Here is a 17060-nt window from a genome sequence, read left to right on the forward strand (position 1 = left end):
CGCTCTTCTTTCAGTTTGGGATTTTATTGAATTAATTCAATTCCGAAAAAAAATGGTTGGAATGAATGTTATGCGAGTCTTCACCATTACTGGATCTAATCCAGCTTTGTTGAATTGTTCTGCGAGGATTTTATCGAGTCCGGTAAAGTCGACCAAGTTAGGGTGTTTAAAAACATCGACTTGCTCTTATACGACGTCGTCTCATCTCTTTGGCAAGCTCCTCTTCCGTCAGCTCTTTGAGAAGGAATCATCCACCTACACATACTTGCTCGCCGATGTTACTCACCCTCAAAAACCAGCTCTGGTCAGTTTTCCTTTTTTCTTTTTTGTTTGTTTGGATTCTGAGAATAATGTATTATACATTCCTAATATTATGATGTTTAGGTCAACAATGAGTACATTTAAATCCATGTTTTTGTTTTCGAATTGGGAATGTTAAGGCAATCAAACCACAAGGGATCATTTTTATTGCTTTGAGTCAATGCAAGCTTTATAATTTGTAGATGAAATATAGAGTTTTCCTGTAACACTGAATAGGAATTTCCTTTTCTTTTCAAGCTTTATAAACACTACCTTTGCTTATCTTTTGGTAGAATAAAGTATCAAGCTTTATTCCATTGAGAGTTGAACTTCAAAAAAAAAAAAAAATGTTTACTTTTTCATGTTCTTGGTTCATTTTAATTCTGCAGTTGATAGACCCAGTTGACAAAACGGTGGAGAGGGATCTTTCCCTTGTTAAAGAGTTAGGACTCAAGCTAATATATGCTATGAACACTCATGTCCATGCTGACCATGTAACTGGCACTGGCACCATAAAGGTTTTCTATTGCAACTTATTTATGTCTTTATATCATAAATATCAATGTCTTGTTCCAAAATCAAAAGAACCATTTTTGCAGAGTAAGGTCCCCGGCGTGCAGTCAGTCATTTCGAAAGCAAGCAAATCGAAAGCTGATCTTCTAATTGAAGCTGGTGATAAAATATATTTTGGCGATCTGTTTTTAGAGGTGGGAAATTATTGCTTATCTTTTTTGAATTATTGAATAGGAAAATGTTTCATTAGAGACCTCCATCAGTGAATGAAAAGAAGAAGATAGAATTCTGTAAATTTCATGAGTTAAAGTAACATGTTGGATGAACTTAAACAAAAATGTTACTTGTTTCCTATTTTCTTAGAGAAGTGATTTAAAGCATCCGCCTTCTGTTTGGTTTTACTCTTGAACATCTTTCAAGAGAAGGGTTTAATATCAGTTTTTATGTGCAAAATCTTATTTTCTGATGGGTTGGCATCTTTTGTTGTCCTACAATATTTTTACATGACACTGTTTACTCCAAACCTTTTTTTTTATTTCCCTTTTCTTCTAAGTTGATTTCGTTTCGGGAATATGAAGAAAATAGAATGTTAACTTAAGACTGCAACTTTTTACAAATGCTCAATCAATACATTATAAATTTCGGGTTTTGTACATGTTTTCTTATTCTCTTTTGATCCTTTCTATTATAAAACATGCTGCAGTTTCATCCCTCTGCAAATGAAATAAATCCATGCTGGTGATAGCTTCAGCTGTTTTCGTGTCTTCTTGATTGCAGGTTCGACCTACTCCTGGCCATACATTAGGTTGTGTGACCTATGTTACAGGAGATGGACCCAATCAACCCCAACCAAGAATGGCTTTCACTGGAGATGCCTTATTGATACGTGGATGCGGAAGAACTGATTTTCAGGTGCAATGTCTCTCCAGAAATATCTGTAGAGATTTCTTAAAGATTTCACTTTGATTGGTGATCAAATGCCAGCTTCATTTCACTTCTTTGTTCTGCTTACAGGGTGGGAGTTCACAAGAACTCTACAAGTCTGTGCATTCACAGGCAAGGATTTGGGTTTAGGAATTAGTTTATATTTGTACACTCAGGTTCTTTATGCATGTATTGGCCTAACACTTACTCTCATTTGGCTATGGATCCAGATTTTCTCATTGCCCAAGGATACATTGATTTATCCGGCTCATGACTACAAAGGATTCACTGTAAGGAATCAAATCATCTCCCTTTGCTTGCTTCTGTATAACAGCTGCTTATTTGACATGGTTGAATTTAGGTTAGCACTGTAGGGGAGGAGATGCTCTATAATCCTCGGCTCACTAAAGATCAGGTGATTCTTTATTAATTACTCTAATATCACCCCCAAACCCATAATGAGGTTGAAAGAAGAATAGAGAGTTGCCAACTAGAAAGTGAAAAGTTTTAAATAGGATGTGACTTGGTAAAGAAGGCAATGAAAAAGGAACGATTGGTAAAGTAATAGTGTCATGTTTGAACAGGTGAAGAGTAAAATGACAACCTAGTTTCAATGTCTGAGGTTCGAGTCCCTCCTGGATGCGTACATAGCAATTGTTATAGTTTCTTAGTCCTCAAATATTGTAGGGTTAGGCGGGGATCTTAGTTTCAATGAAAAAAAACAGACAACCTATCTCATTAGACCATAATAATTCTTCAAAACCAACATCAAATATTCAAAGTAAAAGACAATTAATGATGAAAGGGAGGCTAGGATTTTATTGCAAAATTAGGGGATAGATACCAACATGATATATGCAAGATACAAGTGAAACCTTAAGGGCAGAATAGAGCAAAAGACTGAAGTATATTACAATACAAAGAAAGAAGAAAACATTGTTAGTCTAATTATTTTCATGAAATTTATTAATGTCATCTATATGCTGATTTATCCTCTTAATTGATATCAATGGTTCTTTGTTATCTTTATTTTATTTCTTAAATCTTTGCACTTTGATTTGCAGGATACATTTAAACATATCATGGAAAGTAAGTGCAGTCATCTGGCTTTTCAAATATCTAACACAATGTCAACTTCAAATTTCATCTCATATTCAATTCAACCATGTCTAATTTAATAATATTACAGATCTGAACCTTCCCTATCCAAAGATGATTGATGTGGCTGTTCCCGCGAACATGGTTTGCGGTCTACAAGATTTGTCTTCAAAGCCTGTTGAGGCTGCATCAAAGATATGATCAGGTATAGATTAGTAAATTACAACAGTCCATTCATAAGAATCTAGTACTCATAAAAGAATTGTAAATTTGAGTTTGATATTTGTATAATGATTTCAGTTTAAGATAAGCTTTTAATAAGTTATAAAACATCTCTTTTGTTGCTCATTCACTATTGAAAGTTGATAGTAATTGGTTTTGTCTTAGTGGATGAATAAACAACCATGAGTTGTGTCATCTTTTACCTTAATAATCTCTATTTCTGTTATCTTCTCTTAAGTTTAATGCAGATGATTTCATCCTTGATTAACTCAACACTGGGAACCACTCATCCAAAGACCAAATGGTATGCAACAAAAGAAACCACACAAAACAAAAATGTCTTCTCTTGCTTTGTACTGCTGTAAGAGATTATATAGCATGTGTACTACAACACAAGTCATGTATTATAATAAACGGTAAATAGCGGTAAGTACCCAGAATTTTAAGTTTGCAAGCGATATAAATTTAATATTTATTTTTAGCGGCATAAGTGTTCAAGGTTTGTACAACTGTAATTTTCTTCCAATTTCTTCAGTACTGATTCTTTATGTGTGTCTTGTTTAAGACAATAACAGTATGTAGTGATGAAATTAGAGAAAAAAAAATTACAATTTTACAAACATTAAGATTTATGCTATGCTGATTTATGTTATTTATAAACTTAAAACTTTAGATACTCATGAGTTTGGATTGTACCTCTAAGCTAATTAATCTCCTATGTTCATTTCAATAGTCTATGCTTATTGCATACAACGTACCTTTACTTATAGCCTTTATGCATAAAATAAAAATGTTAAGAGCATTGCCTTTGATTTTAAATCAGCAAGTTTATGTTGGGCGAAAAATGTTCACTCATGTTGTGTTCAATCTTTACTCCTTAAAAAACGAAAAATAACAAAATATGGTGTATATTTCAATAAATTCAAAATTTTGCCTTTTTTTAAAAATTTAAAAAAAAATCCCATTTTAATCTCTTTAAAAATGGGGTTAAAAGATGATTAATGTGACAATTTAGCAACCTAAAGATTGCTCTTAAATGACAATTTTGAATTTTGTATTTTTAAAATGGCACAAATAATAGTTTAGTGATTTTTTTTGGTATAATCAACTTGAAGCTCATTTCTAATACCAAAAATGCAAAAAAATAACTAACATGTTTATAATATCTCCAATTGAAATTATCATTATGTTCTATTTTGAAGAAAAAAATTAAAATTAAAGTATTATTTTATATCATTTAAAAAAATATATATGGTTTGAATTATTATTTAACAATATAAAAAAAAAATCCAATAAATAATTTTTATAAAATATGGTAATATCCAAAATAGTATTTATATTTTAACCTCAATAAATATAGAGGAAATTACACTCTATACTCTTTTTATATTGTCCTCTTTCATTTTTACCCTCTTTTTTAAAGTCTATCATTTTTACCTCTTTTTTTAAACATTGTACCAATTTTGCCCCTGTCACTTCAAGATACTCTCCATGTGACTATCTTATGTCAGGGTATTTTAGGTACAATACATATAAAAAGAGGTATGTTTCAAATAAATATAAAATTAGAGGCAAATTTGGTTAATTGATTAATAAAAGAGGCATTTTTCAACTTACCCCATAAATATATACGGTGAACCTCTATTTAAGAATACACTTAGGACAGGACTAATCAAATTATATTCCAATTAAGAAGTTACAATTAAATAGAATTATACTATAAAGAAAAAAATTCAAAACGAAACACCAAAAATTATTAATGTAACAACCTTAGTCCATAATAATTAACAATCCCTACTATTATATTATAATAAAATTCTTTTTGATTAAATATAATATTTATATACGCATTATAATTTGAAATAATATAATTAATTTTACATAAATAAATGTATAAATTATATGTATGTATATATTTTATTAAGATATAATTATTTTTATATAGATATATATTTTCTTAATACGATACTTAAAAATGTATAAATTAGAGATGATTAAGTATTATTAATTCTTAACAAAACAAATAAAGAAAAAAAGCTAGTCTAGACGAAAGGTATACCAATAACTGAAAAATAAATAAAATATAAACCACTTGGAAAAGGTGGAGTGCAGATTTTTTTGTTGAACAGTTCAACTTTTTCATTTTTTTCACAATACCCACCAACATTTATTTAGTGAATATTTTAACACTTTTTAGTGCCTAGAGTGAGTGGAATTTAAGGACCAAATTAATTGCTAATTATTATTTTAAATTCTTAAAAACATTCTTTTGTTTTCTTGGTAATGTCATTTATGACATTTCAATACTGTTATAATCTCCCATTTTCGATCTCTTTCAATTCAACCTCGTTTTAATACACAAAAAATAATAAACAAGTTAAAAAGAGTTTTTCAATACTTGTAGTTGTAATACTTAATTACACAACTAATCTAGACTTGTGTGACTTTATACATACAAGAAATGGACTTTATAATAGAATACTAATTCTCTACTTTTAATGTCGGAAACTATAGTGTAGATTTGTGTTAATGATTGGGCTATTTTCAAAAATATGGGAAAAATTATTAAGGTTATGATAAATATGGCATAAAAAGTAAATGCCACTAAATATGGCATTATCTAACCAATCAAACTAAAAATATGGGTTTTTTTCTAAAAAAAACCATATAAGACATTAAAAAGAAATCTGAATTTAAAATTCATAAAAAATAAAAACTTAATTAAATTACCATAAAAAATATTAAAATTCTCTTCATATTTATTTTTTTTAAAAAATAAAACAAATAATACTATAGTGATTGCCGAAGTTGTCACTTGTGCTGGAAAAGTCATCGGAATTTACTGCCGACACCGGAAAGTCGCCGGAGTAGCCGTTGGTGCCGGAAAAGTCGCCGGAGTTGCTGCCGGCGCCGAAAAAGTCATCAGAATTAGCATTGTCGCTGGAAAAATCACCAAGAAACTAGTTTCTTGATGTTAGAAACCGGTTTCTTAGTGATTTTTCCGGTAATTTTACTGGTGACAATGCCAAGTCCGACGACTATTCTGGAGTTTGATGTCGGTGCCGAAAAAGTTGCCGGAGTAGTTCCTGGTGTTGGAAAAATCGCCTGAGTTATTGTCGGCGTAAAAAAAGTCGTCAGAATTGGCATTGTCGGCAACAAAATCATTAGAAAGATCACCAAGAAAGTGGTTTTTTCATCACGAAACTGGTTTCTTCACCAAGAAAGTGGTTTCTTCATCAAGGAACTAATTTTGTTACACAACAATAATAAAGATTATGAAAACAAAACAAAAATGATATACACTGAAAATAATTGAAACCAGTTTCATCAATCAACCAAATAGAAAAAAAAAAATACAAAAAAAATTACCAAGAAACTGGTTTCTTCATCAAGAAAGCAGAAAAAACCGATTTCTTGGTGATTAGTCCGATAATTTTTCCGGTGACAATGCCAATTTTGACGAATTTCTCAGAGTTTACTGTCGGTACTGAAAAAGTCACCGGAGTAGATGTCGGTGTATTAGTCGTCAGAGTTGCTACCAATGCTAGAAAATTCGTCATAATTGCCATTGTCGTCAGAAAAATTACCGGAAAAATTACCAAAAAACTGGTTTCTTCATCAAGAAACCAGAAACCAGTTTCTTGGTAATTTTTCCGTCGACTATGCCAATTCTGATGACTTTTCTGAAGTTTACTGTCGGCCGAAAAGTCGCGGAGTATGCTAGCGTCGAAAAGTCGTCAGAATTGGCATTGTCAACGAAAAAATCACCAAGAAACCGGATTCTTAGACTTGAAAACCGGTTTCTTGGTGATTTTTCGATGATTTTTCCGCAAAAATGCCAACTCCGACGAATTTTCGGCGCAAGAAGAACTCCGACGAATTTTCCTGCACCGACCGCTACTCCGGTGACTTTTCCGCACCAAAGAAACTCCGGTGACTTTTCCGGCATCAATGACAAATAAAAATTCCTAAACAAATAAAAACATTAAATATGGGATTTAGAAACCTAATTACATATATATGGCATATCAAATACCATAAAAAAACCTAAAAATAAAAAAATACCATATAAATTGGTCAAACTTAAATGTGCCATATTTATCATAAGAACTTTTAAAATCCCATACTAAGTGTAATTTCCTCTTAATGATTCAACTTTTATGGTCATATATTATAACCCTTTTATATTCACTAAATTCATGCCCACCCACTACTTAACATGTTAATTTGTCAAAGATGATTTGGGCGCGTTTAGAAGCTATTATAGTAATTACACTTTATTTTAATATAAAATAAAAATGAATAATTTTTTTGATATTTTTTCACAATAATGTAGTTTTGATGGTAGTATCGAAGGAACCAAGAAAGTAGAAAAAATTATAGAACTAATAATTTTGATAAAAGTAAGAAAGAATAATGTAAAAATTTTATTTGGATAATAATAATTAGGGATTTTTACATAAATATTTTATTTTAATTATGTGTGCCCTCCTATTAAGTATAGAAAAGATTAAGCTTTTCTTTTATTTAACCTTAATAAGAAATTCCTTTTTATTTTTATTTAAAAAAATTTAATTTTTTGTGATTTCAGTTCAAAACGATAATATAAGTTTGTAACTCATAAATAACACAAAATTAGTTAATTTAAATTTAATATAAGTAAATACATGTTAGTAGATATAATTAAATTTCGAGTAAGAATTTAATAAATTGACCCATTTAATATGATTAAGCAAAATTTATAAGCAAATAATTGATCTAAAGTTATCTCATTTATAAGCCTATTTACATCATTTAGTACACTTATTTATAAATATTATTTTGGACTATTGTTTTACAAAAATTACTAATTAGATCTTCTATTTTATTAAATGATAATTTAGATTATGTACTTTTTTAATTAAAAAAAAATTATATCCTAAGCTAACTTTGCGTCAAAAATAAAACTTTAAAATAACCTGACCTAATGGGTGTTATGACCAAACTAGAATCACGTTATTTGTATTTATTTGTGCTAGAAATTGGCTTTGAACTAGTTATATTAAAAATAAAATTGACGAAAATTGAGTTTAATGTATTATTTTGTATTATTTTAGAAAATACAATGTTCAATCTATCATTTAATAATAGATAGAGTATGATTGATAATTTTTACAATATACAAGGTCTAAAATGATATTTATTGTTTGATGACTCTAATATTTTTGGGTGGTTTGATTACTTATTTTAAAAATTTAATTATTATGCATATTAATTTGAGCTCATTACATAGATTAACATGTTTAACCAATGTTTATCAATTTTATTTACATGGGTTAAAATTAAATGAGTAATAAAGAAATTCAAAATATGAGCATATGTGTAATTAAGGTTAATACGATTTTAATTAATATAATCTATGTATATATATAATTTGAAACTCAAATCCAAGACTTTTAATACACACGCATCTTTTTATGGCATGATCACTTAAGGTAGCCTGTCTATGTATACCATGTTAAAAGTATGTAAATGCAATCAGTTATTAACTTGTTGTGTTTAAATTATATTTTATGGCACATTACTTAATTATATCATACTTATATTTAGTATATATATTTTTGAGTCCTGGTCATGACCTGAAATATAACATAAATAGTACTAGTTATATAAATAGTGACAACGAAACATGATAAAGTAGTAAAACTCAAAACCCACCTCAAGTTTTATAGTTACTTAAAATATTATTAAAGAATTATTATATATAATATTCTTCAAAAATCATGGAAAATAACATATAAGCCCCTTTTAAATTTGAAGTTTATAAATAACACCATTATTTAAAGTTTGGTTGGCCGGGTCGCCACTGCAAACTGGACAGCGGTGGTAGTAGTGGTGGTGGCGGTGACGTGGCAGCTGAGGTAGCACAGCTACAAAAGAGTTATCCTTCCCTTGGGTTATTAATGTAACTTAGTTTTCAATAATAGTCATTTTCACTTGAAAATGCCTAGCTATTTCTAATTGATAGGGAAATGTGATAACACATTAATTTGAAGTGGATCCACTTAAATTTGCATTGTTAAAATTTACATATTATTTTTAATAACTTTAACGTACGCAATCATGTAGATTAAAAAACTCTCCTAAATGCATAAGAGAACAAAAAAATAACAAAACATTCTTTTAAAAAAGTGTACTATAAATTTTTCTTAATAAGCTATGGGGTCTCTCCTTTTACATGCTTGGTTGACTTTTATGAAAACAAAGAAAGATGGCATATATGTTAGGGGAAGTACATAGTATACCCTAAAAGTATGTTTTAGTATATTTTTCTATTTAGACATTTAGGAAAAAAAATTAATTAGTCTAATATTTTTTTAAAATTTTATACATTGTAATTATATAAGACCACTTGTAATTTTTTATAAAATTCTGAGTAGTTTATATGGTTAAAAATAAAATTCAAATATTTTGTTACATGTATGATTATTTTTTCTTAAATAACTACAATTTACACGAACATAACAAAATAAACTAAAAAACTCGATGCTGAAACAAATTAAGGTATATCATATTTTTTGTACTCTCTCTTTAATTTAAGTCTCATCTCATCACTCTTATCAATTAATAGTGATTTCATTGAAGAATTTTGATAATAGACTCGTTGGGTTATCCATATGCGTAGTACTGCTATACGTTATTTTATGTTTATTATTTTTTGGAAGAAAACAGAACACTATACTATAGCCACACTTCTACTTTTCTTAATAAGTTCAATTAATGTACATTAATTTTGTACTAAATACAATTTAAAATTTATTAGAGGATCCATGCATAATTTTCCATTTTCAAGAAAAAAAGATTAATGAGAGGCATGCATGCTGTAACGTCCCCGCTTCAAGCCTCCATTGGGCCCTTACACCCACGAACTAATGGCTCTTATACACGAGTTCGTCACTCTGGCTGCTTTCTGGATTGATGACTGACCCTACAGACCAACACGAGTGTTTTCAGCGTGCTTTGTCCTCACTCACACGCATCCTGGGAAAACTTCCCAGGAGGTCACGCATCCTTGAAATTGCTCCAGGCCAAGCACGCTTAACTGTGGAGTTCTTTCAAGATGGGCTACCGAAAAACAAGATGCACCTTGTTGACATTAGTTCGTGGGTGTAAAGGCCCAATGGAGGCTTGAAGCGGGGACGTTACAAATGGTATCAGAGCCTTGACCCAGCCGGAAGTGTGGTCGACGAGGACGTCGGACTCTGTAAGGGGGGGTGATTGTGACAGCCAGTAGTCCCGTGATCCGTAAGGGGAAATACCGGGTAAGCTGTGCAATCCCACACTGCCTGGGGAAGGTCAAGTGGGATGATTCGGAGACTGTGTAGGTATGGGACTACACAGTTGAAGAGAGCTTAAATGGATTGATTGGTACCACCTATATCAACAAGGTGCATCTTGTTTTTCGGTAGCCCATCTCGAAAGAACTCCACAGTTAAGCGTGCTTGGCCTGGAGCAATTTCAAAGATGGGTGATTTCCTCGGAAGTTTTCTCAGGATGCGTGTGAGTGAGGACAAAGCACGCTGGAAACACTTGTGTTGGTCTGTAGGGTCAGTCATCAATCCAGGAAGCAGCCAGAGTGGCGTACTCGTGCATAAGAGCCATTAGTCCGTGGGTGTAAGGGCCCAATAGAAGCTTGAAGCGGGGACGTTACACATGCATTACTATATATTACTATTATTGAAGAACAAAAGTGAGTAGTCTAAGTCTAATCCCAAACACAAGAAAAATAGAAAGTCTCGTTTGAAGAACTTATTGGGTTTGGGTGGCATGGAATTTGGAATAGAAATTAAAAGCAGAAACCAATCCAAATGGTACAAGACAAGATTTATCATTTTTTTGGTGGATTTTTCTCATTCTTCAATAATATATACGAGAAACAAATTAACTACTTCCTCTTGAGTCTTTTAATTAATTAATCAATATTATTATTATTATTATAAAAATAATATTGTTGAATTAACGTGATTACGTGTTGGGAATAATGCCACAAGAAGTGGACCTAGCTACTTCATTTATTTGTGTGTCAAACCAGAACTCTTAGCTTCCCCATATTCAAACTTCACACCATTCAATTCAATTTTTCCACTTTATTTGCACGCATTGCAATATTAATTCACAAATACAATATCACACATCTTAAAAAGTCTTATACTTGGTATAGAACTTTCATATGTACTATTAGTATAATTAAATATCAAATTTTATATAATTTAATGAAATAAATTTTATAAAATATTGACCGTTATCAACAAATAATAAGTATTATTAGTACTTTTTAAAAATACTCGTAATATATACGTATCAAAGTAGAGAAAGAAAGAGTTTGTTTTATTTTAATAATATATATAGTTTGTACTTTCAATTTTTAACAATTATTTATAAATAAAAATGTCAACTTACATTTAATGAACAACAAACTCAAAATTTGTTGAGTTTTTCTTCCTAGTCTTTATGGGATTATGTGAGACTATGGGATGAAAAAATATTGCATTAGAGGGTGAGTAGTTATATAATATGTTAGGAATAATTTATACATTTTATATTCTTATACATGATATTAAGTTTTATTCATTATCAATGTAAAACTTTTTAACATGCAGAACAAAATTCACTAATCAACAGCAGTTCATGATAAGTCTCAAGTTGTCACAGATGTTGCTCGTTCTCAAAATATATAATACTATTTTTTTTTTGTAACTATTTGAAAGTAAAAGTGCAAATATTATCAACCAAAATTGAATAAGCTCTTAAAATTAAAAGATACTATTAAGTCGTGTCGTGTCTAATTGGAGTTTATGATGAGCATGGAGTGTGTCGGGGTTCCATGCCTAATTAATTCCATTATTTGATTAAAACTACTATTGGTGAACACTAAGAAAAAGATACATAGAAATGTATGGACAAAATCAAATGATGTGGTTTAGTGTTGTTTCAACACTTTTTACTTACTTATCTTTTCAAGTAATATATATATATATATATATATATATATATTAATTAGTATATAACTATAAACATAATACGTTAGCGTATGAAACATTCTTGGTAGACAAAAAAATTTTATACCTAACTTATTATTCTTCCTTTTCCTCACCACCAATGATCAATCTCTTCTAGTTATGATAAAATTAATTACTTTTGTTTAGTCCCTCTTAAATTTGATAATATCGATTTAGTTATTGTGACAGTCAGTAGTCCCGTGATCCGTAAGGGGAAACACCGGGTAAGCTGTGCAATCCCACACCGCCTGGGGAAGGTCAAGTAGGATGATTCTGAGACTGTGTAGGTATGGGACTACACAGTTAAAGAGAGCTTAAATGAATTGATTGGTACTACCTATATCAACAAGGTGCATCTTGTTTTTCGGTAGCCCATCTCGAAAGAACTCCATAGTTAAGCGTGCTTGGCCTGGAGTAATTTCAAGGATGGGTGACCTCCTGGGAAGTTTTCCCAGGATGTGTGTGAGTGAGGACAAAGCACACTGAAAACACTCGTGTTGGTCTGTAGGGTCAGTCATTAGTCCATGAAGTAGCCAGAGTGACGTACTCGTGTATAAGAGCCATTCATTTCGTGGGTGTAAGGACCTAATGGAGGCTTGAAGCGGGGACGTTTCAAAATGGTATCAGAGCCTTGACCCAGCCGGAAGTGTGGTCGACGAGGACGTCGGACCCCGTAAGGGGGGGTGATTGTGACAGTCAGTAGTCCCGTGATCCGTAAGGGGAAACACCGGGTAAGCTGTGCAATCCCACACCGCCTGGGGAAGGTCAAGTAGGATGATTCTGAGACTGTGTAGGTATGGGACTACACAGTTAAAGAGAGCTTAAATGAATTGATTGGTACTACCTATATCAACAAGGTGCATCTTGTTTTTCGGTAGCCCATCTCGAAAGAACTCCATAGTTAAGCGTGCTTGGCCTGGAGTAATTTCAAGGATGGGTGACCTCCTGGGAAGTTTTCCCAGGATGTGTGTGAGTGAGGACAAAGCACACTGAAAACACTCGTGTTGGTCTGTAGGGTCAGTCATTAGTCCATGAAGTAGCCAAAGTGACGTACTCGTGTATAAGAGCCATTCATTTCGTGGGTGTAAGGACCTAATGGAGGCTTGAAGCGGGGACGTTACAGTTATTCATCTAATTTAATTTGTATTATTTTACTCATAATGCAAAGTATGAATTAGATAGGTTATTTTGGAGTAATTACTTTTTAATATTAAATTATTAGATATTTATTAAAAAATATTTTTTTTACTTAACTAACAACAAAATAAAATGTTATTTTATGTCTCGCATTGGCAGAAATATTGACGGTGTATAATGAAACTGCAAAGCGAAAGATAAAAATGTGAGAATTTAATGACATCGACAAAACATCACTTATTGGATGAGTATATTAAAGCTCTCAATTAAATTAATGGAATTAGTGGAGAAGTATATGCAAAGGCTATTGAGAAGTTTAAGATCAATGGGAGATCGGCTAATGATGCACGAATTCTTTTAGAATGTGTCATAAAACCCAAAATATGAATTCTCGGCTTCACCTCATAGTAAGTATTATCAAACTTATTATGTTTATTGATATTATTTTGTATTAATATTTATATAAAAAAAACTAATATCAATTAATATTGTTTAGGAAATATCATCTGGTTGATTCTGGATACACAAATATATCTGATTTTCTTTTCCCATATTGAGGAGAAAGATATCATTTGAAGCAATGTGTAGATCGTAATCCTTTAGGAAAAAGGAAGTTGTTCAATTATCGACATTCGTCATTTTAGAATCATGAAGGCTTGTTTTCACATTTTAAAGCAAATACCTTCGTATGGTCTGAAAATATAAAAGTACATTGTGATTGCCTGTTGTGGGATTCACATTTTTTATAAGGACAAATGCAGAAAAAAAGTATATATTTTGATGGAGATGAAAACATTCCTGCAGTACAAGATACTACTATACAAATCACCTACGAAATTTTGAATGATAGTGTTGAGTTAAGCATTTCAAGAGATCAAATTCGTGAAATGGCTAATGTCCGTGATGAAATTACTGATCATATATGGAAAATAAATTGACGATGAAGATAATGAGTGAAGTTTATTAATAATTAGAACTTTTTTAATATTTTTCTTTAAGATTGGACAATTATTAATTCATATTTTATTATGACTTTGTTGGTTTTGTGTTATAGATAACGAGTTTCATAATTTCAAATTACTTGAATTTTTTTAAGATGCTAATAAGTATTTTTTATTTGATTTTTTATTATAATTTTATATATTTATTTGAAAATGAAATAAATGATATTCATAATTTTATTATTTAAAAAGCGAAAAAAATCAAAATTTATGTTTTTTTGCTTTTAAAATAGAAAAATAAAAATGATTACAGAACACACTTTTGTTTTTTATTTTTAAAATTATAAAACAAAAGTGATTACAGAACACACTTTTGTTTTTTATTTTTAAAATTTAAAAACAAAAATAGTTATAGAACACATTTTTATTTCTCAAAAATAAAATTTTAAAAACAAAAAATCTACTTTCACTTTTCGCTTTCGAAATAAACGTAGTTCTAATACTTTATACAGGGAAAGAACTACTAAAAATAATTGTGCCTCTATTTATACTTAACATATATCTCATTTTCGTCAATCTAGTAAGCAGATGTACGTAGCTTATAGAGAGTCTGTGTCTAAATTTTTAAATCAACAAAATGAATAAATAATAAATTACTATTTATTATATTATTTCTCCCACTCACACCCGCTTATAAATAATTCAAATAATAAATAAAAAAAATGAATGGAAATTTTATAAGGAATAGATTAAGTATAAACATATAATGAAAATTTGAAAACTGATAAAAAAAAAAACGTACGGAAAGACTATATGTAAAAGCTACGGAATTTTGACTTTATATTTGGTCAAATTTAGTATATGTGTGACTTATTAGGCGGCTATAAGATTTAAGACCATACTATACATTTAATGAAGTGTATACACTTACACCCATCTTCTTCTTCATTCTTTTACATTTAATAATAATATTAATAAATCATACATGCTTTGTTATTTTGTTATGTTCCAATATTTTATTTTATATTTTTTTAAGCTTCCAAATCGATGTTAATTTGGTGTGAAATAATGAAAATAAAAAAATCGTTTGGGGTATTTATTGCAATTCTTATAAATTTTTGACTTTTAATGTTAGAGATTAGAGAGCCTATTATACGGACACATAATAATTGTTTTTAGTTCTATTTTTCTTTGAATAATAAGCTTCTAGATGTTGAAGGTGTGTTGGGTTAGGCGTTTTCTTTTGCTTGCAGTTCTAACTCGAGAAGTGGAGTAGCTGATGCTATTATGTCACCGTATGTCAAGCTGACTGTTCAACCATCGACGCCTCCATGAGACCACGCCTGAAGGGGTGCTTAAATTGAACACGAATGTTTGTTTCTAATTGTCGCGTGAATTTTGGTGTGGTCATTCGAGATCATACTGATCATTAATTGTGTTGCTTCATCGACTTACCAGTCATTGGGATTACTTTCTCCATCTGTGGCCGAGACAATGGCCATTTTGATGGATCTCTAGTATTGTCAATGTTGAAGTCGAGACAGAAGTTGTTTTTAAGCTGTTGAAAAAGAAAGATTCGTGTTTGGCGAATTATGATTCAGTTTTGCAAGATATGTATTTAGTTTGTAATAATTTTAATGTTTCTAAGATTTTATTTTGTAATCGCTCAATGAATTTTATTGCTCATAATTTGGCTCTCCCTTTCTTCATGATGTGAGAGTTTAGTGGCCAAATTTTTTTGGGGTTATTTAATAAAAAAAAAAATCATGTCTTAATTTTGTCATATAAAAAGAGTTTTGAAATGTGTATAAAAAAGAGGTTTAATAAGCTAAAAAATATTGTTATGTTTTTTTTTTCTTGTCAGCTAAAAAATATTGTTAAAACATTATAATCAATACAAAATAATATTGTTCAAAACTGTTAGATTTTGTTAAAAAAAAAAAAACAAATTGTTCGACTGTTGAGCTTGTTTTTATAATCTACAAGCTAGAAAAACTATAATGTGTAATTAAATTTAAAATAATGACTTACTTGAACAAAATTTTATGATATAATTCATTTTTTTTAATATATAATGTAATACCACGTACGTAGATTATATTAGGGAAATTTTCATAGTATACTAATTTTTGTTATTTTTTTACAAAAATACTGTCAGGTAGTATTTTTTATTTTTTTACTGTATTTTTCTATAAGTTTCATATTGCAATATATTGTGTGAAGTTTTCACTGGTGTTCTACTGTTGTTTTTTAGTTATTCTACTGTTGTTTTGAGTTGTTCTGCTTTGTGTTCTACTGGTGTTTTATAAAAACACAGTATTTTTGAAAAAATTTCCGTGTGACGGTATTTTTGTAAAAGTTAACCCAAATTCTAGTATTTTCGTAAATTTCCCTTATATTATTGGTTAAGAAAATGAATATTTATATTTTTATTAGATTTTTTTTATATTGAATTTGTAATACTTTGTTGTTTTGTTTATTTATTTTCATGATATTTTGTTCTTTTTTATTACTTAGAAATGTTGTTGTTTTAATTATTTAAAATTTTTGACTATATTACACTTGTAACGATAGTATGTTTATGAAGTATTCAACTTAAATAAAATGTGATACTTAGTTTTTACGTATTTTTGTTCATATTTTTAAGTTAATATTAAAATTTAGGTGTGTAATTGGATATTCAATTAAAAAGCCGATCCAATCTAATTAGTAATTGAATTGGATTTTAAATTCTAATTTTATTTGATCATAAAATGATTTTTTAAATCTAATTACTGATTGGATTGGATTAAATAAGGAAAAAAAAAAAGTTAGATTAGATCAAATGCCCACCCCTAATAAATGTGTTTTAATTTAATAAGGGGTCAAATGTTGTATAACTTCATAT

At 30.0% G+C, this 17060-nt stretch overlaps 1 protein-coding gene across 1 annotated transcript; it reads left to right on the forward strand.

Annotated features, from left to right (window-relative positions):
• The first annotated feature begins 46 nt into the window (after positions 1-46).
• Positions 47-3876, forward strand: LOC115699572 (persulfide dioxygenase ETHE1 homolog, mitochondrial). Its single transcript, XM_030627049.2, has 10 exons — positions 47-304; positions 690-818; positions 900-1007; positions 1591-1725; positions 1828-1869; positions 1968-2027; positions 2099-2152; positions 2802-2826; positions 2927-3040; positions 3296-3876. Exons 1-9 carry the CDS (start codon positions 53-55, stop codon positions 3034-3036), a joined length of 915 nt encoding a protein of 304 aa, XP_030482909.2. The 5' UTR covers positions 47-52; the 3' UTR covers positions 3037-3040; positions 3296-3876.
• Positions 3877-17060: the final 13184 nt, after the last annotated feature.

This window comes from Cannabis sativa, chromosome 8 (genome assembly GCF_029168945.1).
Source record: "Cannabis sativa cultivar Pink pepper isolate KNU-18-1 chromosome 8, ASM2916894v1, whole genome shotgun sequence".
NCBI classification, from domain to species: domain Eukaryota; kingdom Viridiplantae; phylum Streptophyta; class Magnoliopsida; order Rosales; family Cannabaceae; genus Cannabis; species Cannabis sativa.